Consider the following 23,088-nt stretch of genomic DNA (forward strand, 5'->3'; position numbering starts at 1 on the left):
AGGACTGGATTAAGGCAAAGGGATTCCAGACCAAGTATTAAAGATTGACATTTCATTTTGAAAGAACCATATTTTGATTGATTTGTTGTGATCCTAATTTCTTTATTTTTTTCTGCAAAAACTGAGAAGTGTGGGCTGATGTCTTCACAGTGTTCGAATTTTTTGAATTCCTGTTTACGTGGGTTTCATGAGCTGGAAGCCCAAATTATGTAAAAACAAATAAATACTTGAACTAGTTTAAATTCTGGGTCCTGAATCTATCATCTATTAAAGATTAATTTTTTGAATGAAATTATGGAACTTAAACAACTTTTCCATGATATTCAAATTTTTTGGAAAGGGTCTGCATTTGAACGTTTCTGTTCAGTGATGACTTCTGTTGTGACTTGGCGCTATATAAATAAACTGAATTGAATCGTTTCTTGTTGATGCGTTTAGCATAACAAAATGAAAAACACACCTTCAGAACTGTATTCTTCTTTGGCGACAGATCGTCCACTAAATTCTGAGACTCCATCCCTGATGTGTTCTATAGAAAAAGAAAAACAAATTAAGAGAATGCACATGTTAGTGTACTCTTCTATTTTAATCTGTATAAATGCATTTTAAGAGCCAGGGCAGCATTGTGGACAGTGCTTGACACAAAAAAAGTGTCAAAAACACAGCCACAAAAGGCTATCAAAATTTTAAACTCGTGCACGCACAAACAGCCGTGCATACACACACATATGGAGTGACGAAAACTGAGCATCTCAACAAAAGGAATCTGTTTACTTGTCTGTGATGTGGGCTACGTAGTCTGGACAGGAAATTAAAAGGGTAAAATGTTTGGTATGTCACTGGCACCAGATCAGGCATGGCAGTAATAAAACAGATAGTCCTAAATCATTCACAGATGATAGGGGGACAACTTCTAGCATGTCCTTAATTTAAGAATTATGTGAGTCCTTACACTCAATGATTTGAGTGTAAAGATACTAACAAGAGTTGAATCATAAAATGAACATGTTTGTTATCAAATCACAAACTGCTGATGTTAGACTCGGATGTTAACCCTTTATCATTTTTACTGTTTGCCAGTATTTTTTATTGTTATTTCTTTTGTACATTTTGCGATTTGATTCAAGATCTTCAGAGCAAATAACCTCATCCAGATGCTACAGATTAACTATGATATTGTAAACCTTAAATAAAAAAAAACTAAATCATGTATAGAATATCAAGCATGTCTAGTTTTATTCTTACAAGTTTGCCCAATCTAGTTGTGATTGAAAACAAACTCTTCATATTGATTTTACACAATTATATGCATCAGTCAGGTTATTTTATTTTTATTACAAATTTGCATTTTTGTGCAGGCTTTCTGAAACTAGCACAAAACTGAACAGGGTACAAATATTTACATATAATTTGTTGCTCAGTATTACGTTTTTTTATACTCTAGCTCTTAAATATTTGCATACTAATTTGAAAAGACAGTGCTGGTTTTTACCAGGGAGTAAAGTAAAGCAACTGCACATTTATGGGAAAAAAAAAAAAAAAAGAGTTAAAATTAGTCCAAAAAATGGCTGTGTTGGCATAAACATAATATAGCATTAAAATTCATCAGGTGCCAATATAAAAAAAAAATATAATAAAAATTAACATTTACCACGGCATAATGAGATAGATGACACCAGAATAAAAATGGCGATTGTCATGAATACAACCATATAAACAAAAAGTCCAAGTACCAACATCAAAGCAGACAAGACACTGCACCATGATAGTCCTGCTGGTGTTGGGAGTTGATGTTCATGCAGGGCAGAACAGAAGGAACTAAAAACAAACAGGGTTATGCCAGGCAAGCAGCAAGCATGCAGCCTCTCAGAGCTGCGAGTACACCCCCCCCCCCCACACACACACACACATACACACCTCAGCCCTCACACCTTCAGGTAGGCGAGAATACTCAATACATGGCTATTCTCTGGTAAATCACTGCTTCTTTCTTCTATTCAAATGATAAAAAAAAATTGTAGTCTGATGAAAATTTCTGACTGTACAACTTTTATTTACAAGACATTTGCTGAAGATTTTACCTTACAGTATTCTAAATGTCATGCTTTTGACAAAATTCAGAGGAAGTTATGGATTGTTAAGCAAAAATTTAATGGTAGTTACTAGCAGAAAGAACTGAAGGATGCACCAGAGAAGAAGCCAAGAGCTGAGCAGGAGAAAAGAACAACAAAAAAGTGAGGAGGTAGGAAGGTGAGGTGGAGGATGAGTGGGTGCTGTCAGGCTGCACCAAGCTTGGATGAGGACTCGTATGAAGTGGGCCAAAAAAAGTGAAGGGTGATGGGATGACAAGGGAAAAAGGGAGGAAAGGAGGAGCAGCAGATTTAAGAGGAGAGAGGCAGAACCTGGTTGTGAGCCCGGGTGGAGGGGATGCTCTGCAGGCACCTGAGTGCACACAAACTCTCAGCCACCGAGGAGCAGCCCAGCCAGAGAGAGCGAGGCACAGAGCACTGTGTGAAAGAGAGAGAGAGGAAGGGAGGAAGGGAAGAGGAGAACGAAGTGGACAGGGTGAGGGAGGAAGAGAAAAGAAAGAGCAAGAGATCAGAAATGGGAAGAAAAGAAAAAGAAGAGGGAGGTTGATGAGGGGAGTTGGGAGAAGGAAACCAAAAAGAGTGAGTAGTTGAGTTGATGAATGTGCAGATGAAGTGAGAGAGTTGGCGAGGAACAAGATTAATAAAGTATGGTTTTGTACAAAAGTACAAATTAATGAATAAATAAACAGGGGCCATTTGGAAAATTGAGAAGAGGCGAGTGTGTAACCATTAAAGGTGAAAGGAGAAGAGGGGAAGAGGTGGGGGATAGTGAGGGGGAAAAACCAGTATTAGAGCTACACACATTGGCACAGTGAGCGTAGGAACACACACTCCATCACACACACAACATACAGACTGATAAACATACACACAGAAGCATTATTACACATGAATTGGGTGGAGATACATAGAGAGGAGGGAAGAGTAACAGAATTGACAAATATTGTCATTCGAGGTTAACCAACACCCCATCAACTGTTCTGCCATCCCCACTCTCATGAGTGGTTAGTGAATAACATTGACATTTTTTTTATTTATTTTTAATTTAAGTACACAAAATGACAAAACCCAGACAAATTTCAAAATAATCTCATAGGTCTTTGCGTTTCTAGTGTGGAAAAATATAAAAAAAATTAAAATATTACAAAATTCTTACTAGAGAAATTTAATGTAAACAAGTCAAAATTTAGGCTGTGCTTACAAATCCAACCTAATTAAACCATCTTGTTTGATAAATCAGTTGTTAACTTTTTTGGTTTTACATGTTCCCCCCCCCGTGGTACTGTTATTTATGGTACACATTCTGATTTCAAAAATATTTATACCATTTCCATATACAAAATTAAATGTTTGATAATGATAACACCATCATGAAATGTGACAAATTTTGATAGTGACTTCACCGACTTAGTGCTGAGGCAATAGACCTTTTTCACGCTTCCGGGTTTTAAAGCGGATGTGGTAGTAAACAACTTCCGGTGGCTATAGCGTTAGCATTAGACAGTGATGAAAATGGCTGAGTCTCGGCGCGGTTTCTTTTGTCCAGTTCTGGGCTGTTCTTGTGGGGCAAGAAAACAACCATATCGGTCCTATCATGCTTTCCCTATGGACCCAGACCAAAAGAGGCAGTGGATCCTAGCGATTAGAAAAGATCAGGGTCCCGACTTCTGCATAAAGTCAGGGAGCACTTTTGTATGCAGCCGGCATTTCACTCAGGAGAATTTTGTCAGCGGATCCACCACCAACCGCCTTAAAAGTGGAGCTGTTCCTTCTCCATTTACCTGGAGACCTTTTTCACGACAACCGGAAGTAGCGTCTCATGGCGCTGGGTTACTGCCGGCTTTCGCGAGTCTATGCAAATGCCAGGCTTTTCTTTTGCTGATGTGGAGGAAATGGCAGCGGTGAATTCTCGAACCAATAAACTTGAGAAAGGATATAAATTCTTCCATGAAGAATATATCCACAGCTATCAAGTTAAGAAAAGGCGTAGCTTAGCGAGCTAACCGTTAGCTACAACATAATGAAGTACATAAACATCGTAATAAAGCCTAATTCAGTGTGCTAAATTATTTGGAATATTTGAGACAGACGTGGTATAAACTTTTAACTGATATTTTAACATTCAGATGTGTGTTTGCCATTACAATTTGTGAAAGAAAATGTACTAGATGTTAGTTATGAGATGCTATGGTGCTTGATGTTCAAACTGTGTTTTACTTCTTCATAACTATAGGTCAAATATTGTCGAGTGACCGGTAGTTGTCAGAGCTAGATGCTTTATTTATGACAGCTGAAGAACTATGACATACGATGGACAACTTCTGTACTACTGAGAGTTTACAGCAACAACTTCCTGTTCACTGGTTAGTTTGTCTTCTGTCATAGCAGCATAGTCCGTTTTGTTCTGCTGCTGCTTCAGCTCATCTTCAAACTAGAATCCATTACTTGTTTAAAGCTAAATATGTTATAACAAGTATTATATGCATGTGCTAAAAACAGTTATCTGTTTTAGATCTCATTGGGTGACAGCAGGAGAAAAACTACGTCAGTTGAAGTCCCAACCACTTATCGCTCATCCCAACTTTGGCACTGGTATCCAGGTTTGTGTCTGTGCCACAGGGCTCACAGATGTCTTACCAGTGCCCACCTGAGAAGTCCTGCGTAGCATCATTCTGCACCACACTTCCCTGCTTTTCCTCTGACGTTGCAGTCTTCCCAACATGTTTTGTGTGCACACTTCACACATCTTCATGCACTGCAAGTGTCACTGGAAACATCTTATAAGAGGCCAGAACCAGGGAGCAGTCCAGATGTTCTGCAGGGGTACAGCTTCTACAACCAAGACTTACTGCGAGCCATTTTCATCTTGCTTGCAGAAGTACGGAGGAGGAGTCTGCTGACATGTTTTACTTCAACACATTCATCGATGTGTTTATATAAATGCAGTATGAATCATAAAATGTACAAATCACCCTTTTGTTCCTTTATATTTTTAATATTCAGTCTCAAGCTGTGAATCCCTGTAAATAGTTGTTACTCATGAAAAATACACAAATGTGCCAATTTCTTTAAAATAGCATAATTTTGTGGAAAATATCTATAATCCACTATCAATGTATAGTGTACTGTTAAAATGTTAAATCGTTAAGGTTGTGTTTTTTTTTTTTTTACTAGATATTGTAAATTACACTTGTTTTCTTTTCAATACAACGGAATCAATCCACAAATTAAATAAAAAACAGTACAGTATGCTGCTCAAGTGTGTTTTAATTGAAGAATGTTTAAAATAATTCAAAAGCTTTAAATAACTAATTACATAACACTAGAACAATATGTAACAAGCATGGGTATGGATGTTATTTTTATTTTATAAACTTACTGCAACACCACCTTAGGACTTTCATCCAAGGACATAATTTATACACAGAAAAGGCACTTGGGTTTGTCTACAAGTAAGCAGGAGACTGTTCCAAGATACAATATAAATTGTATTAACACTAAGTTAAAAACTTATTCTAATGGAGGCAATAATGATTCTTAAAATAAATATTCAGCCAAGGCTGAGACTTTCCAGTATTCAGTCAACTAAAGGACAAAAGGATGGTTCAAGGTAACACAAGAGCAGAAATTCACCCACAAGCTGTGATGCACGAGACACGAGTGGAACGGAATCTACAAAAGACTAGACTGGCACCTTCTACCTGGAACATAAATATAAAATTAAGTAAACAAAAATAAATATGAATAATATTTAAGAATTACAAAACAAACAAACATGGGCCTCACATTCACATATAAAGATAGTTGAAAATGGCCCCAGCCTTTATCAGCCAGCCAATCTTCTCTCAGGTAAGACACTGCCTAATTATGGTGACTCAAGCAGGAGTGAGAGTCCACCAACACAGGACTGAACAGAATGAGGACAGCTGGGAGTGCACCTGTAAAACCACAAAATAAAATTTCCGTGAAGATCAATACATTTTGTGAGTCAGTGCATGTAACTTGATCTTTCCATGACTTATGACAAGTTTATAATGTACCATCTTAATGTGATATTTACCTGTGGGTGGATGTGCCACCAGGTGAAGTGAGTTTCACGTGGACTCCAGTAGCAGCTTCAGCCTGGCTAGCTTTCTGTGAGAGGACAAGCTGCTGTTTCTGAGCTCTCTAAAAACAGACCCTCTCTTAGCTGGTGCGGTGAAATTATTCCAGGTGAAGACAGAAGAAACAGCTCAACTTTTAAAGCAGCTGGTGGTGGATCCGAAGACAAAATCCTCCCGAGTGAAATGTAGGCTTTATGAAGAAGTTGGGACCCTCATCTCTTCTGATCGCTTGGATCCACTGCCTCCTTTGGTCTGGGTATGTCGTGAAAAGCATGGTAGGATAGATATGGTTGTTTTCTTGTCCCACAAGAACAACCAGGAACTGAACAAAAGAAACCGCGCCGAGACTCAGACATTTTCATCACTGTCTAATGCTAATGCTATAGCCACCGGAAGTTGTTTAACACCAGATCTGCTTTAAAACCCCGAAGCGTACAAAAAGGTCTATTAAACCATCTTGTTTGATAAATCAATTGTAAACTTTTTTTGGTTTTACATGGTTTTTTCCCCCCCTGTGGTACTGTTATTTATGGTACACATATTCTGATTTAAAAAAATATTTATACAATTTCCATAAACAAAATTAAATGTTTTATAATAACCACCATTGTGAAATGTGACAAATTTTGATAGTGACTTCACTGACAGTGCTGAGGCAAAAGACTTTTTAAACAACATACATAAGCTGCTTTCTTGTGTACACTTAAAAAGGAATAACCTATGAATTTTACCCAAGTATCTATCTGATTCTGTCTTATTTGGCATTAAGATTTGTAACAATGGATAACAATGGCTCGTTATTAAGAGGAACTGAGCTCTGTGGTTTTAAAGACGAGTAATTTATGTTTAACTTCCGGTTAGGTATAAACTTAGTCTTTTGCTATATGGATTAACTAAAAAACAAACACGTTTTTTATTTAAATCATTGTATGTTTTGTTGTGCCTTATCTGTCCCAGTGATCACCACTAATGTTAATGTTAGCTAGCGGTTGCCCCCCCTCATCGAGACAGCAGAAACCCAATTATAGTTGGCTAAATATGACCATCTATAAAGGAAACTGATATTAGAATGGTAGTGTATCTTCTTGGTTAACAATAAATGTACTGATACAGAGAACTTCGAAATTTTATATAAAATGTTCATCAGTTTTACAAGCTTATTTAGCATGCTTGCTATCAAGCTAACTGCTAATGCTCGCTGTGTGTGAATGAAAAAGCAGTACACTTCCTTCTACGCACTTTAGAAATATAAAACAGACAAGACGCACATTGTTCGGACTCTCGCTACATGTCGTTGTAATCTTACCTATCGTAACTGCTTCACACAACTATTACTTTGTATAAAGTCCATTCAGTGTACATAACACAACGTACATTGACGTGTGGTTCATTGCCTCCTAGCTTGTGTTAGCAGAAAGGCTAGTTAGTATCAGGCAGGGCCCAGTTAAAGTGGCGCAGCGTCACCGCAGTGAACGCTACACCAGGAATTCTCGTCAGCCTTCCGCCGACGACCGAACAATAGTCTGTTAATTTAATCAAATATTTAAAACGTATAACCCACATAACATGGTCTCCGTTACTTGTGTAATTATGTGTTTATCAATCCGATCTGCGATGAGCATTCTTAGCAAAATGTACCGATATTTTCAGGCCCTCCCTCTGATTTCTGGTCCCCCTCCTTTCTCCTCCACCTCTTCCGACTAGCCGCTTCGGCTTATTCCTATCGTCGAATCGAGCCTTGCGCTTTTACCCCGCAAAAGGTTGACAGTGATACCATCAGAAGCACTGTATGTCACTGAAACAAAGCTTACCATTAGTTCTACTGTTTTGTCTTCCATCTCTGGCTCCATGTTGATGATCCCCCCCCGAAACTCGCTGTGAAAATGGAAACCCAGCCCTGCGTCGGCGGCCCGCAAATTCAGAGACGTCATTCAGTTCGCACAACCGCACAGCTTTGCTTCGGCAGTGTCAAAGGTGGGTGGGGGGATGGGAACGCCCATGCAATAAAGGTGAGCACTGATTGGACAGATTTTGACTAAGGAGGCGGGGCTTTGCTGCTTTGCCTTTTATTGATTGGCCTATCGTGCTACCAAGGCTTTTCCTGGTGACTCCCCCAAACAAGGCAAATGGATAAAGATGCTGTTGCTATCCTGAAGAGGGATACACCAAGGCAAAATCAATCATCCGCATAGCATCGCTATGAAATGCAGCATGAAGTTGGCCATTATAAAATTGTGCATGTGATTAAAGGCACTCAGTCATTTTAATGTGTCTTGATAAAATCAGAACGTGTGGTCAGAATGGGCTGCGATTTACTTTTTTTTTGGGGGGGGGGGGGGGGGGGGTTCAATGCACTTTCAAAAACCCATGACTGACGGGTTTATGACTGATGGGTTTATAACGATTAAACACAGCAAAAAAAAGTAGGTACATTTCATAAATGCATAAATTTTAAAATGCCAGTACAAGGTATGAGACACGTTATGTTCTGTGCTGCAGTGATCTTTGGAGGAACGCCGTTTCATTTCAGTATGTACTTGTGAAACGCTGCAGTGGCAAACAGCTCTGATTTTGCTAACTAGTCTAGTCTTGTAGTGTTATCAAATAGTAAATTGTAGTGTTATCAAATAGTAAACTGTAGTGTTATCAAATAGTAAATGGACTCTACTTATACAGCACCCTTCTAGCCAACCAGGATACTCAAAATGCTTTACAACACAATATGTGCCTTCATTTACCCATCATACAGCACTCTACAAAACTTTTTCGAGTAAATCATTCTAAAGGCTAATCAGTGCTTTAGATCATCCATACACTAATGGGACACATTGGTGGCAATGCAGTGTGCAATGCAGTAGTGTCTTGCCAAATGACATTTGACTACATACTGATGGAAACATACTCCCAACTTTTATGAGTACTGCTCCAACCACTCAGCCACCTCAAGTCTTGGATTGTGCTTCATACTTTTCTATCTTTAGTTCTTTTGCCAAGGCTTTTATTTAAAGCCAAGTCACTAACAAAAGTAAACGGACATTTGGCAGAGTATACATGGTCGACATGGATCCCTTACTCTTTAGTTATTCAGGTTCTTTTACTATCCCCAATGCCTTGTCATAGGATGCTAGGATGATGAGTAGAATGCATTTTAGCACTCATTGCTAAAGTTTTCCACAGCCATCAAGGCAATTTTGGTATGCTTTGTTTGCACACAATTTCAAATTAATCCAATTTTCTGTAAGCCTACAGATGCAACACATTTCTGATGGTTTGACAAGGGGATAATCAAATGTGAAAATCGCAATCAAGCTAAATATTCAAGATTAACTTGTACGGTAAATATTTTAAGATTTAGTGTATTGAAGAAAGACCACTGACAGATTGCTGGGGAAAAACATATATACAAGCAACTATGAATAAAAACCGTTTTTTATGACTTTAGGAAAAGCAGTTGGTAAATTTATTTCTCTAGAAACGTCAATTTTAAAATGTCATCCTTTGGAAGGTTTCAGTATATTTAGGTTATGCATAACTTATAAATACAGACAATATGGAACCCAGTAAAAATGGACAAAACCTGTGAAGTAAATTGTATCTTTATAAAATAACTGGGGGATTATAACATAGAAATTTGTTAATTTTAGAGTAAACCCTCAAATTGTGGTGGTTTCTCAAATCTAACTTCAAGTTAAATTTTGCATATTTCACTTATTCAGAAGTACTATGCATATTAATGCCATGATGCCAGGAAAAAGGTTGTCATTATCAAAAAGAAGTCACACATGGCACATGATCAAGACCACAGCAGATGAGGAGGTAGCAATGGTTTTCAGCAGTTCAAATTTAATACTTTGTCCCCCGTTCTCTACAGAAATCCCAGGTAAAAAAAATCCCCCGCTTTCATAAAATACAACAGCAGCAGTTACCAGTAAAAAAATGAAATGCAATGCGAAAAAAAAAAAAGAGAGAGAAAGCATAGAGGTGGGGAAAAAAAAAAGATTAGGGACATTATGAGGCCAGAAACGAAAATATATTTTCTATATCTGAGGAGTAAGTCCATGTCCATCTTTAGACCAAGTTAGGGGCAAGAAGCAATCTGGAAAGTTGCTGTTGTGTTCAGTGGAAGGGAAGAGGAAAAAAAAAAAAAAAAAAAAAAAAACTGAACCAATGTGAGTCAAGTCCAATCCAACAAGGGGAAGGAACCAGCACTCTAAGGCAGGGATATATTCAGGAAGGGCTTTCTCCCTCTCTGGCTAAAAGAAAATTTCATTCCTCTTCAGCCTGTGTGATGCATTTTGAAGAGTGTACAGATGTATTTGCAAGTTTGTGTATGCAACAAGTAAATTGGAAGGTGTGTCTGTCATATATATATGGTCAACACAGTTTCCCCTCACTTGCTGCAGGAGAGGTGGCATTTTTTTCATTAATTATTTCTTCATTCATTCCTTTTTCTTCTCCCAATACCAGTCCAAGACTACCTAGTAGTCATCCAAATCAAAGAACTCATCATCCTCTCCTTGGTACTCCATGCCCTGGAAATCCACCCTGTACCGCAAGATACCTGTGGATAATAAAAAGAGTGAATAACTATTGCAAAATTTTTGCTCAACATTTTTTTTTTTACAACAATTGTGGCAGTACAAAGAAGGAAAATAAATTAAGCTAAGTGAATCCACAAAATATAAAAACATTAGTATCTTATCACTAGTCAACTAAAATACTAATAAAAATAAAACAGCAGTACTTATCTTTTCAAACTAGTCTTAACATCAACCATAAAAAGAGCATAAGTGTGTACAGCTGTTGACAGGTGGAAAGTTAAATCATCTTGAAACTATCCGTTTATCTTCCTACAAACTCGTGATCAAAGAACCACATTAAGTCTCTCAACTCCATTTTGCACAAATGCTCAAATACAACGTCACAAAACCTGGGACTTCCAACAACCTCAGTGTGCTCACCTCCAATTCCTCCGAAGCCCTTGACAAACTGAGATCCTTCCTGGCTCTTGTCTGTTACAATTTCCAGAGTGGCTCCGAATTTTTTGTAGTTGTTCGCAAACCACTCGAGCAGTGGCATGCTCTCAATCAGCTCGTGTTCCTGCCCCGTCTAGAAACAAAAGTCAGAAAAACTAACTTTTAGCAGTATGTTTGACTTAACCTTTAGATATGCCTTTCCACTGTAGTATTCACCTCTTTGTCTGTGAAGTGAGACTTGTCTTTCTCCTGTTCTGGCGTCAAGTACAAAATTTTCTCATCTGAAAAACAAAAATATAGAAACACGATTAAAAAAGAAACGTACAGTTTGTTGGTCAGGTAAAAGTAACAAATGCGAAGAATGTACCGTTCTCAGCTCCATTGCTCTCGGCCCCATGCACACGTAGAACATAACGCATGGTGTCTAAGTTCTCATAGACTATGAGGATCTCCACTGCTCCCATCTCTAGGGCTTTTAGTGTGTCCTCCACTCCAAAGCAGTACTTGCCCGTGTCCTGGCTAATCTCATCAAAGTACCGCCCTGTAGGCAAAAGGGGAAATGCACTCAGGAAAACTTCCACCATATCAATGACAACATCTTAAAACAGCATCTACAAGTGGTCTTACCTATGAGCTTCTTCTCCTGAATAAACTTGACATTCGAAAGAACTTCTGCAGAAAGCTCGATGGCCTGGTTGAAACCATTTTCGCCTCCATAAGAGATGTCAACTAGCTTTAAAACCTTAGCCTGTAACCTCTGAGAAAACAAGAACACATGCACAACTTCAGTATAGTACAGTGCAATGACACACATACACATATTAAGATATTAAAGTATATATTAAAGTAGCAGCTTTGGTTTCCACAACCAGCAAATTAAGTTCTGAATAGGCAAATTTCACCAAAATATTGTTATTCCAGTAACTTTTTAGAGAAAATATTCATAACTGTGTTTGAAAATGTTTGACAAAAACATAATTAAAAAAAACAAACATATTTTCTTAAATTTTATCACCTTATGCTTTAAGAGATAATGTTGAAAAAACATTTTAAATTACTTTACATATGATTTCTAAACCAATTATAAAATGAGTGATTACAGCATGCTATTGCAACAATGGAAAATTCATGGCTGAAAGACAAATAAATGTGTATTCAATTCAGTTATCTATAATAACAATGTAATAATCGTTTTACAGGTACCATTCCAGAAGAACACACTCACTGGATCAAACATGTCAGATTGGCTAAGTTCCGTCTTAAAATCAGCAGAGCCAGCCAAAACCATTCCTGCCACATTTACTTTGTCGTTGGATACAAAGAGCTGGACAGCAGTCTCTGCAACTTTTCTCACGTAGTTATGTCTCTTTTCCATTCTTAGACGTGCAAAACGCAGAGCAGACTGTCCTCCTCTGCCTGAAAGAGAAAATACAGTAACAAAAAAATTTCAACTTTTGTTTGGTTAATGGCAAAACCAAAAGTTTCAAGTTAATACATAGTGTTTTCTACTAATTTCCACCTAGATTAAGATAGAAGTATTGTGGGTCAGTACCGTGCTTCTTGGGTAGGTCCACAGTGAACTTATGCAGCACCTCCCTGGTGTTGCCTTGAAGTGTCCCAAACAGTGCTCCACTACCATCAATGACAATAAAGCCAAATTTACTGTCATCAGAGAGCAGGGCTGTCAATGCCTGTGTGTGGGTAAAAGGCAAATAGACAAATTTAGACCTCAAGTAATATCCCTGAGAAGAAAATACAAAAGAAACCAAGTGAAATCTCTCACCTCAGTGTGGAACTTGTTGTCACAGAGGTACAAAGATGTGTTGATTGGTTTAAAAGGTTCAAAGTCAATATTGACTTTCTTCTCCTTGCCTTCCTCGGTTACAATTGTTCCACAATACACAACTAAGCCATTGGGTGGCACTGACAAAAGAAGAGACGAGCATAAAAAAAAAAGATAAACAAGAAGAAAATAATTGAAAACACAATCTTACAGATAAGAAAAAACATCAACATAAACAACGTGGAGTAGGAGCATGTCAGCAGCTTCATGTTCCTCGACGTTCACATTATCGAGGATTTGTCCTGGACTTTACAGACAGACACTGTAGTCAAGAAAGCCAGACAAAGACTTTACTTCCTAAGAAGACTAAAGAAGTTTGGCACGACCACCAGCATCCTCACCAACTTTTATAGGTGCACCATTGAGAACCTACTGACAGGCTGCATCACAGGGTGGTACAGGAACTGCACCAGTCAGAGCCGGAAAGCTCTAGAGGGTGGTGCAAACAGCAGAGGAGATCACTGGTAGCAGTCTCCACACCATACAGGACATCTACCACAGCCGATGTCTGCGTAAAGCAGCAGCATCATTAAGGACCACACCCACCCAGCACAAGGACTCTTCCGTCTACTACCCTCAGGCAGACGATACAGGAGTCTGTCATCGCATACAAAAAGACTAAAAGACAGCTACTATCCACAAGCTGACAGATTACTGAACGCTCGATAAATTAATTAATAATAATTAATAAATAACACTGAACAACTGGCAATAACAAATAATTCAACCTCAATGTCACTACCTGGGCAATAACCTGTCACACAACCTGTGTAGTATATGTTGATTTATGTGCAGTGTGTGTGTATATATATATATATATATATATATATATATATACATATACACACACATTATATATGTATATATATATATACACACACACACATATGTATATATATATATATATATATATATATATGTATATATATATATATAGTGCATTTTAGCTTATATTACTACCTTGAAATACTTAATTCATTCAAACTCATCCTGCAGCACCATTATATTCTACCATGTTGTTGTTTACTATCTCTCTTTAATACATTGTAAATAATATTTGCAATTACTTTTTCACTTTTTGGTACTTTTTGGAGTACCCTTATTGCATGTTTTTAGTATTTCTTGTTTGCTTGTTCTTTGCTCTTTTAGCAAGTTAAATTGGTTCTTCTCATCCTAATCATTTCATTGTACTGTCAAACTGGTTCAAAACCAAAAAAGTCCATGCTCAATAATCCAGGTATACAAGCCAACAATTTTCAGTCAGGTCATCTGGACAGTTTCTTTTTTTTTTTTTCTGAAACATTTCACCTTCTATCCGAAAGGCTTGGGAAGAATCAGTGTTGTGTTGCGTGTTTCCTTGACTGATGAAGCCTTCCAGATAGAAGGTGAAACGTTTCAGAAAAAAAAAGAAACTGTCCATGACCTGACTGAAAACTGTTGGATTTCATTGTACTGTTAACCCTGTGTTAACCTTGCATATGACAAATAAACACAACTTCATCTAGGCCTTTATTAAGTCATGTTCTGAAAAAACTCAACCCCAGTAATAATAAGCAGCGTTTCAATTTCAACTCATACCCTTGTTGTAGAGTTTTAGTCTTTGTTGTACCGAAGTGATGGCCCCAAGTACAGAGAGCCTGTTAACTCGACTCTTGATGTTTGAAGCAGTGCCAAATTCATCAGCCAACATCTTGGCTACTCTGGAGATCTGGTCCTTTGGGGGAATGATCAACGAGATCATACTGGTGCCATTGCTATGAAAAGATTGAGGATTAAAATTAAAACATGAAGCAACATTTGCATTGAGGCAAAACATTAAAAACTAATGTCTAACATCATCATACATGACACTGTGATCCTTTTTCTTTAGCACTTTGGTAACACACTGTTTTAAATGTGCTATATAAATCAATCTGATTTGACACTACACACTGCATCTGGGTGACATCTAAAACAAAAAGAAAAAGGTACATGCAAAAACGACAAGGACTGACACTTTAACAATCATCTTAGATTTATCAACGTCTTCATGCCCTTCTACTAATACAACGACTTAAACTCTTATACTAATGTTATGTAAACACATGGTTTTCTTGGCAAAATATCACAGTTACAATATCTCAAAGTTGAGTGACAGCCAGAGTGGTCTTTTGGTTAAACACACAACATAATCTCTGTCCTTGAAACTACTGGCTGAGTTTCAATGCCAAACTGTACAGCCTGGCAATGCACTCACAAGCAGGTAGCCAAAGGCGAGATGAATGCAGAGCAAAATAGGCAAATGTGTGTGGCATGGCAGGCCTTGTAGCACAGGACAGCAAATTCTGCGCAACACACGACAGCAAGCTGACGCAGAGCAAGTAACAAGCCAATGTAGCAACATGCACATTCAAAATATCTGGACTGATAACCCAGTCAGGAAGCTATATTGACCCTGCCGGTCAGCATTTGCTTAGAAATCGTATAAACTTGTCCACCTTGATCAGATCAGAAGTAAAAAGAAATACGGTAGGAACGTGGGGACTTGACGCTTAGGGATCTGTTAAATGAGCTCAATCTAAACTGATGTCAAACCAGACATTAAACTGAGAAACTAGGAAGAATGTGACAGCCCAACTGTTACTAACTGGCCTTGTTTTCTGACTAATGTGGTTTTAAATCACCCTTAGCGGCCTCTACGTGAGATGACGTCTGTTAGCTGTTGAATTAGCAAAAAAAAAAAAAGCTATCATCGGTGTGCCGACTTAACCCCTGTGGAAACTGGGGTCAAATACCCCTCCGCACAGTCTGCCTAGCACATAATGTGGACATCTCAGCATCAAACCTTAACATGATGTTAAAAAAAAAACACTCGTACATCATATGCAGAGTTAGCGTTTAGCAGTTAGCTAACCAAATAGCAGTAATGCTACCGTTAGCAAAGCTAGCTATGCTAACCACTCCCAAATTCGGCCCCACTTATCAGAGCTCCAGCTGCAGCGGTGGTCACCATTCAAACCGTTATCTGTATCTATGAACTATAATATACTCTGCAAGGACATTACTAATTAATTACTTACCCACGGGCAGCTTCTAAACTTTTGATCAGCTTCTTGATTTTCCATATCTCCACGTTCCTGTCCGCCGCGCTGGGGTCGTCCGCCATCTTTCTGCTCTATAGCTTCAGCACCTAAAATAAGAGCACAACTTGTAGTGAACCTACCAGGAAACAGACTAATATACACAATCGTTTAAAGCGGGTCCTTAGCATTTAACTAAATCGACCAAGTACCTCTCTAAACTACAGGCGCGGTCACCGCTGTAGCACCTGACCAGTGCTGGCAGCCGGGCTGACCGCAAAGAAGGGCTCTACTCGGGCAGTGGCTTTTAGCACAGAGCGCGGAGGATTTAAGGCCTGCGCTCCACCAGGCCTAACGTCCATCCTGTTCTTATCTAACACGACCTACTTTCTTCGTATTCCTCTGGATTCTATAAACCACCAGACCGCTTTTCGGGTAACGTACAGTGTAAACTATATTGGTTTGTATTATTACCTGCCTCGGACAACGCCGCTCCACTCCACTCTCTTTCTGTTGCGTTACGTCGAATTGATGGTGCGAGGAATGACGTTGCTTTCTCCACCGGTTTCTCTCCCTTCACACGCTGCGCGTGGTGCCTTCGACAGGCGATCACATGTGGGAGGAGGTTAGAATTTTTGGCGTTCACTTCCTGGAAACTGCATAGAAACCAATGGCATCCCTGAAATGAAACGTCAATCAAATGAGCCCTAAAAAGTGATTGGACCTGAATGAAAAACAGTGTATCATGGGACATGTAGTTACTGTCCTAGGTCTGGAGTGGTTGTGCAGACATATTTACTGTTCTTTCTGCTTCTTTTAGTTTTTGTCACATTATTTTGCAGCTTCATGTATTTGTACAGTGTTTATATGCAAAGTTTATACAAGTATACACGCCTTAGCTGCATCATCAGTAGAACATGACTTGAGTCATACAGATTAAAAAAAGCCAGTAATTTAATCTAGAGCTGGAAGATGACCAAAGCTTTTAATATTGGCATCATTATGATTATGACTCATTATAACTTTTTGAATCCATCATTATGAGTTTTCATGTGAGGTTTTTTTTTTTAATTGTTTTTTTTATTTCCTCCTCAGTATGTCAGAGTAAAATAAAGTAGGCTATTTGTTTTCAGGATTCAAAACCTAATTTTCTTTATTTGGAGGTTGTTATCATTTGTGTTTCTTTGAGAAATAATAGCACGATTTTGGGACAAAGTCTAATATAATATGTGACTTGTCCTTTTGAATTTTCTTTTATTTGCTTTGTTTTTAAATGAGCAACAATTCTATAAAGATATTTGACAAACAACAATGTTCAGTCAGGTCATTTGGACAGTTCCTTTACTTTTTCTGAGATGTTTCGTCTTTCATCCCAAGGACTTCATGAGTCCGAGGAGCCACAAACAAACTGAATCGCATCACACTCCCATAGTGGAAAAAAATAAACAGTTTTCTTGCTCTCTCTCCCCCCCCCCCCCCCCCCACACACACACACACACACACACTATTGGAGTGTGCTGTTTGTGTGACTTAGTTTTTTTTTGTGGTTCCTCGGACTGATGAAGTCCTTTGGATGAAGGACGAAACATCTCAGCAAAAAAAAGAAACCATCCAGATGACATGAGTGAACATTGTTGGATTTTTAACTGGATTATTGAGCATGAACTTTGATGATATTTAACAAACAGGCTTTAATTAATGCAAATCTTTCTTGTGACACCAATGACTGACCATTACTTTCACTTGATGCATCCATCCAAGGCAAACATACACAATAGAGTTTATTTTAAAATATATTATTCTGCTTGATTAATCCCTAATGGGGAAATTAATTCTCTACATTTTACATGTGTAGCAGAGGGCTGCCATCTAAGGTGCCTGATAAGCAGCTGGGAGGTTAAGGGCCCAGAATGGGGCAAATGAGGGTGGAGGCAGGTGGCTTCATCTTTCCCAGTCACATTTGATGTTGTCAGTCCATGTGGTTGAACCAGTGACCTTCCAATCACCTCACCTTCTTTAACCTTTGCACCACCACTGTCACCTTTCACTCAGTTGTTGGGACTTACATAAAGGAAAACCCCATCAACTTCACATTATTCAAGCACCTAAATAAAATATGAAGAAAATAACAAATAATTATATAATTCTCTTAAGGGAAATAACAGCAGTACCAACCTCATATTGTCTCTTTTTACGTCATTTTGCTATCCTTAACATTTGTTACATCATGTGGTGTTGTCAGTTTGTTGTTTTCTATTAATTAAAAAAAATAATAATTGTAAGCTACAGTCCTGAAATTAATAAAAAAAATAAGATTATAGTGAATGAAAAAGACTACAAGAAGTTACATTTAAACATGAACATTTTTGTTGTTGAGATTTTAGATGAGAAAGGTTTAAAAATGTGTATTACCACATCATAGTTATTAATATGCCATTTAAGAGTTTTTCCATTGCTAACACACATGTCCACTGTGTGTGTTTGTGTGTGTGTGCTGGGCCTGAAAAAACAAAAAAAAAAAACAAAGTCAACCTGACATCTTTTGTTTGACAAGATAAATAGATGCTTTTTTTCTCCGAATGGAGTGACAGAATATTCCAGTCTGAACAAATTTACGCCACTAGATGACAGCATTGGTTGATGGGAAAAAAAATGAAAGAGTTCCACAGAGCTTCAGTGTTTCTTATTAACTGGAAAATTAAATACTCCTAAAGATTATACCTCTCTGTGATACTCAGTGGAACGTTTCGAAGCAGGCCTTTTCTTGTTGGTGTGTCTAATTTTGTCATGCTGTCTGTTAGACATTAATATGTAGCCATATGGGGTATATTACTCAGCATCTTTAGTGAAGTGACTGTTTTTATCAGAACAAACATCTGTTTAGGCATGGTGCAACAAGCTCAAGATGATCCCTGAGGTATCACTAATCTCTTGTGAACTGGAGGAGTGGGTGGGGCGATTGGTGGATGGCTGGAGTTTCAGAAATATTTGGCACACTTTCAATAGCTACTACGTCGAAGGGAAAATGAGATAAAGCAGTTTGTGTAAGTCAGTACCTCTGATTTTTGCCAACACTTTTATCAGTGTCAATTCATCACCGTCTGTCGAGCATCAGAGCTGCAATGATCTGATCCTGGAAATGGATGGAGAGTGCTGTGAATGGGAGCAGGCCTATCCAAAGCGGCTGTTCCTCATTTCACCTGAACATAAGCAGAGAAAGCACAGAGGTTTTAGATAGCAAAAGCTGATAAATGGTTGATTTTAAAATAAAATATATGTAGTTTATAATAAAAGAACAATGAAAATGCTCATCTGACCAGTCCTCCAGTTGCTCACCTGCTTTCAACAAGCCACTCTTTCCTCAAGCTACGCTGAAGAAACACATAGTCTGGGTTTACACATAGTCTTGAGCTTTAATCCAGATGATGTGTGACCTGAACCAAATGCTGGACCAAAATAAAAATGTTCAACAGAAAGAGAAAGGAAACAATCAGCAATTATCATTGGTACACCTGTCAAGACGGGACTGGAAGACAAGCAGATACATAGATAGATAGATGTATACTTTATTGTCCCCAAGGGGAAATTTATCTTGGACATTGTGCACTAAACAAAGCTTCCTCAACAATTAAAATGCACTACAAACAATAAAATCATGTGAACACCAAAATAAAATAAAAAAAAGCACGTGTTGCTCAATAAAAATACACATTGCACATTTCCCCATACATTCCAGCAAGAAAACAAAACCAAATCAGACCAGAGCATCAGCAGCATGACAAAATACTATATGCTTACTTTTTATATGACAAACTGATGATAACATGAAAAAAAAAAAACTATAGAAAAGTATGTGCAGACAAAGCCCACAAAGCAGTTACACCCCAAGATGTGTTACAACTACTAACCAAGACTGTGGAATATTTTATAAAATTTTACTTTTTTTGTTTGATGCTAAACCACGACTGCTATGACACATGTAACTAGTTTGTAAACATCCATCCATCCATCCATCCATCCATCCATCCATCCATCCATCCATCCATCCATCCATCCATCCATCCATCCATCCATCCATCCATCCATCCATCCACCCACACATACATACATACATACATACATACATACATACATACATACATACATACATACATACATACATACATACATTATTTTTACCCACTTCTTCCTTTTCAGGTTGCGGGGTTCACTGGTTCCCATATTCAGCAGTTACTGTGCGAGAGGTGGGGTGCTGCAATTATGACTTGTTGACTTGTTATCCTACACATGGGAAGAACCAAAAAGGCGAGAGGTGAGTGAAGCTGCACTTATCAGTGGCAAAGTGGCTTAAGAACACAAATCCTCAAACTCCCAGGCCTCTCGTAGAGGGTCTTTGTTTTCACAAAATCGTGCCTAAACAATTACAAACCCCCTGTATTTATTCACTATCTGAATGTTAACTTCGAAATATTTGTCTCTACTTTAAAATATTGCTGTTACTTAATTATAAACTGTATTGTTTACACCCAATTCTAGTTTCCTATAATTTTAAATTTAGATCTCTGTATCTCGTCTTAATTAATACTGTCTATTTTTGGTGTGCTAATTTGTGTTGCAAGGAGATGTTTTTGTTTTCTAAATTGAAATAAATGGTCCAAATTTAAAGTAAAATGCCTAATCTAATTTGCAATTTGTACCTTTCTGAATGTTTCATGTCATGGCACAATGTTCAACAAAGGTGGAAACTGAACACCGAACATCATTCTAGGTTTTGTGCTGTAAAAGATCTTCTACCCTCAGCACATATTGATGCACTACAGTGAAAGTAACTAATAGTCTGTGTCACAACAGTGTGTTTCATGGTGTGTGTGTGTGTGTGTATAGATGTGTGTTTGAGCAGATTGAACCAAAGCAGATGTCACAAGGTTAATTTATATCATATTTCCATTCTATTCACATCTGCTTAAATTGAGTTGAAGCAAGAAAGGGGAAGTAAAGGCAAGAAGGGAGATTCACAGGGACATTCAAGGACATAGCTTGGTTTTTCATCATTAATAAAGGGGACTTATAGGTACATATATAGTGAAAGCTGGTGAACGATTATGCCCAATCTGTCACATATATAAAATAAAAACTGCACACAGCATACTGACACCTGTTTATGAAACACTTATATAATATAGATTATAATATTATATTTTTACATCATTTATTCTCTGCTGAAGAGCTAATCTGTGACTCAGTGTGTCTGTCCCTCTTTCTTCTTCCCTGTCTTTCTAAATAAAAGAGGATCAGCAATTCAATAGTCTGCTTATAGACTACCAATCTTCTTAAACGTTCTATGTGCAAATGTTCTATGTGCAAATGTTCTATGTGCAAATGTTAATGTGCCATTGCCATCTGTTTTGCATTTGTGAGTTTTCACTGGAACAGAGGACAAGAGAAGGGGCATTTTTTGTTTGAGCATTTTGTGAGTTGACATTTTGGTCACATCCCTGGCTCTCTTACCACTTACTACAGAGGGAGAATGAGATTTACGGATCCGAGTCATAATATTAAGTAGATTAATCAGGAATTGAGAGTTGAGGTTGTCATAAATATAAATGAGTTCGTTTGAGTCATAGGTGCAGCATGCCTCGTGTTCACGCAATGTAGGCTATTAGAAGTTTATTGGAGCAGCGGATTAAGACCAATAACCTCAATTTAGAGGCCAGGACATGATGTCAATCCTAATGATGCAGTGGAAAGGGGTTAAATCCAAAGGCAATATGGACCATCTGGCTTGCATACACCACTGACTGACCCATGGCATAAACCGATTGTCTTTCACGCCTCAGGGAGTAAAGAGCTTAATATGTTTGGCAGTTAAGGTTTGATATTAAACTCTTTATTTAATTTTTTTGGTACTTTGAAGTGGCCTAATACACTTGTGTTTGCCTAAAGCATGACTGGATCCATCCATCTTTAAAGGTATAATTATGACAGGGCTATCTGTTTTATAGCTTTCCTAAAGCTTTCTGATATATAGCTTTTTGTCCCTCATCGCGGAGCAAATACATTGGAAGTACCCTCCATCAGTTTGTCTGTCAATGCATGTTGTGAGCTTGGTAACTTGAAAAATAAGTGTGTTACCAACTTCTATTTTGCTGTGTGGCTGCATCTAAGTGCAAGAAACGTCACTATCATAAACTGGGTTGCCATGTCAAAATCAAAGATGGCTGCTGCCATGTATGTTAATTCAATTCAATTCAATTCAATTCAATTCAATTCAAAAGTACTTTATTAATTCCAAAGGGAAATTATTTGTTTTTGTAACTTGTTATCCTCATTTCATTAAGAGATGTTATAGTTACTGATGGATGTAGGCAGGAAGGATCTCTTGTAAAGGTCCATCTCACAGTGGATCCTAAGAAACTGGCTGCAGATGCCGTCCGATCTGTCCACCCAGACTCGGCTGGCCTCTCGGTTCCCCCGGGCTGTAGGACCGCCCGAATGCTGGGCAGAACTCCTCCCAGAGCGATGGCCACTCCTCCCAGCAGTCTGCCGAGCTCCTCGTCACTGCGGACAGCCAACTGTAGGTGCCGAGGGACAGTCCTGCCCTTCCGCTGTCATGAGTCATGAGAATGACTGCTTCAATGCGGCGTGGCATGGAGGCAATCAGCCTGTGGCACTGCTGAGGTGTTATGGAGGCCCAGGATGCTTCGATAGCGGCCTTAAGCTCATCCAGAGTGTTGGGTCTTGCGTCTCTCAACTTTCTCTTCACAATATCCCACAGGTTCTCTATGGGGTTCAGGTCAGGAGAGTTGGCAGGCCAATTGAGCACAGTAATACCATGGTCAGTAAACCATTTACCAGTGGTTTTGGCACTGTGAGCAGGTGCCAGGTCGTGCTGAAAAATGAAATCTTCATCTCCATAAAGCTTTTCAGCAGATGGAAGCATGAAGTGCTCCAAAATCTCCTGATAGCTAGCTGCATTGACCCTGCCCTTGATAAAACACAGTGGACCAACACCAGCAG

The 23,088-nt window shown here is 38.4% G+C and overlaps 2 protein-coding genes across 2 annotated transcripts in view; both read right to left on the reverse strand.

The window, feature by feature from the left end:
* Window positions 1-8,157, reverse strand: part of LOC119408986 (F-box/WD repeat-containing protein 11) — a 20,770-nt gene extending 12,613 nt beyond the window's left edge. Inside the window, exons 1-2 of the mRNA XM_037675849.1 lie at window positions 8,005-8,157; window positions 461-529 (exon numbers count right to left, since the gene is read on the reverse strand). Of these exons, the coding sequence (XP_037531777.1) occupies window positions 461-529; window positions 8,005-8,124 (189 nt within the window). The 5' untranslated portion in view covers window positions 8,125-8,157. The remainder of the gene's footprint in view (window positions 1-460; window positions 530-8,004) is intronic.
* A 1,862-nt stretch (window positions 8,158-10,019) lies between these two features.
* Window positions 10,020-16,685, reverse strand: LOC119408987 (eukaryotic peptide chain release factor subunit 1). Its single transcript, XM_037675850.1, has 11 exons — window positions 16,546-16,685; window positions 16,072-16,181; window positions 14,591-14,766; window positions 12,953-13,092; window positions 12,722-12,860; window positions 12,395-12,585; window positions 11,797-11,926; window positions 11,537-11,710; window positions 11,386-11,450; window positions 11,155-11,302; window positions 10,020-10,754 (listed from the first exon to the last, which is right to left on the reverse strand). Exons 2-11 carry the CDS (start codon window positions 16,155-16,157, stop codon window positions 10,672-10,674), a joined length of 1,332 nt encoding a protein of 443 aa, XP_037531778.1. The 5' UTR covers window positions 16,158-16,181; window positions 16,546-16,685; the 3' UTR covers window positions 10,020-10,671.
* Between the last annotated feature and the right edge of the window lie 6,403 nt (window positions 16,686-23,088).

Source organism: Nematolebias whitei, chromosome 4 (genome assembly GCF_014905685.2).
Source record: "Nematolebias whitei isolate Nwh7 chromosome 4, NemWhi1, whole genome shotgun sequence".
NCBI lineage: Eukaryota > Metazoa > Chordata > Actinopteri > Cyprinodontiformes > Rivulidae > Nematolebias > Nematolebias whitei.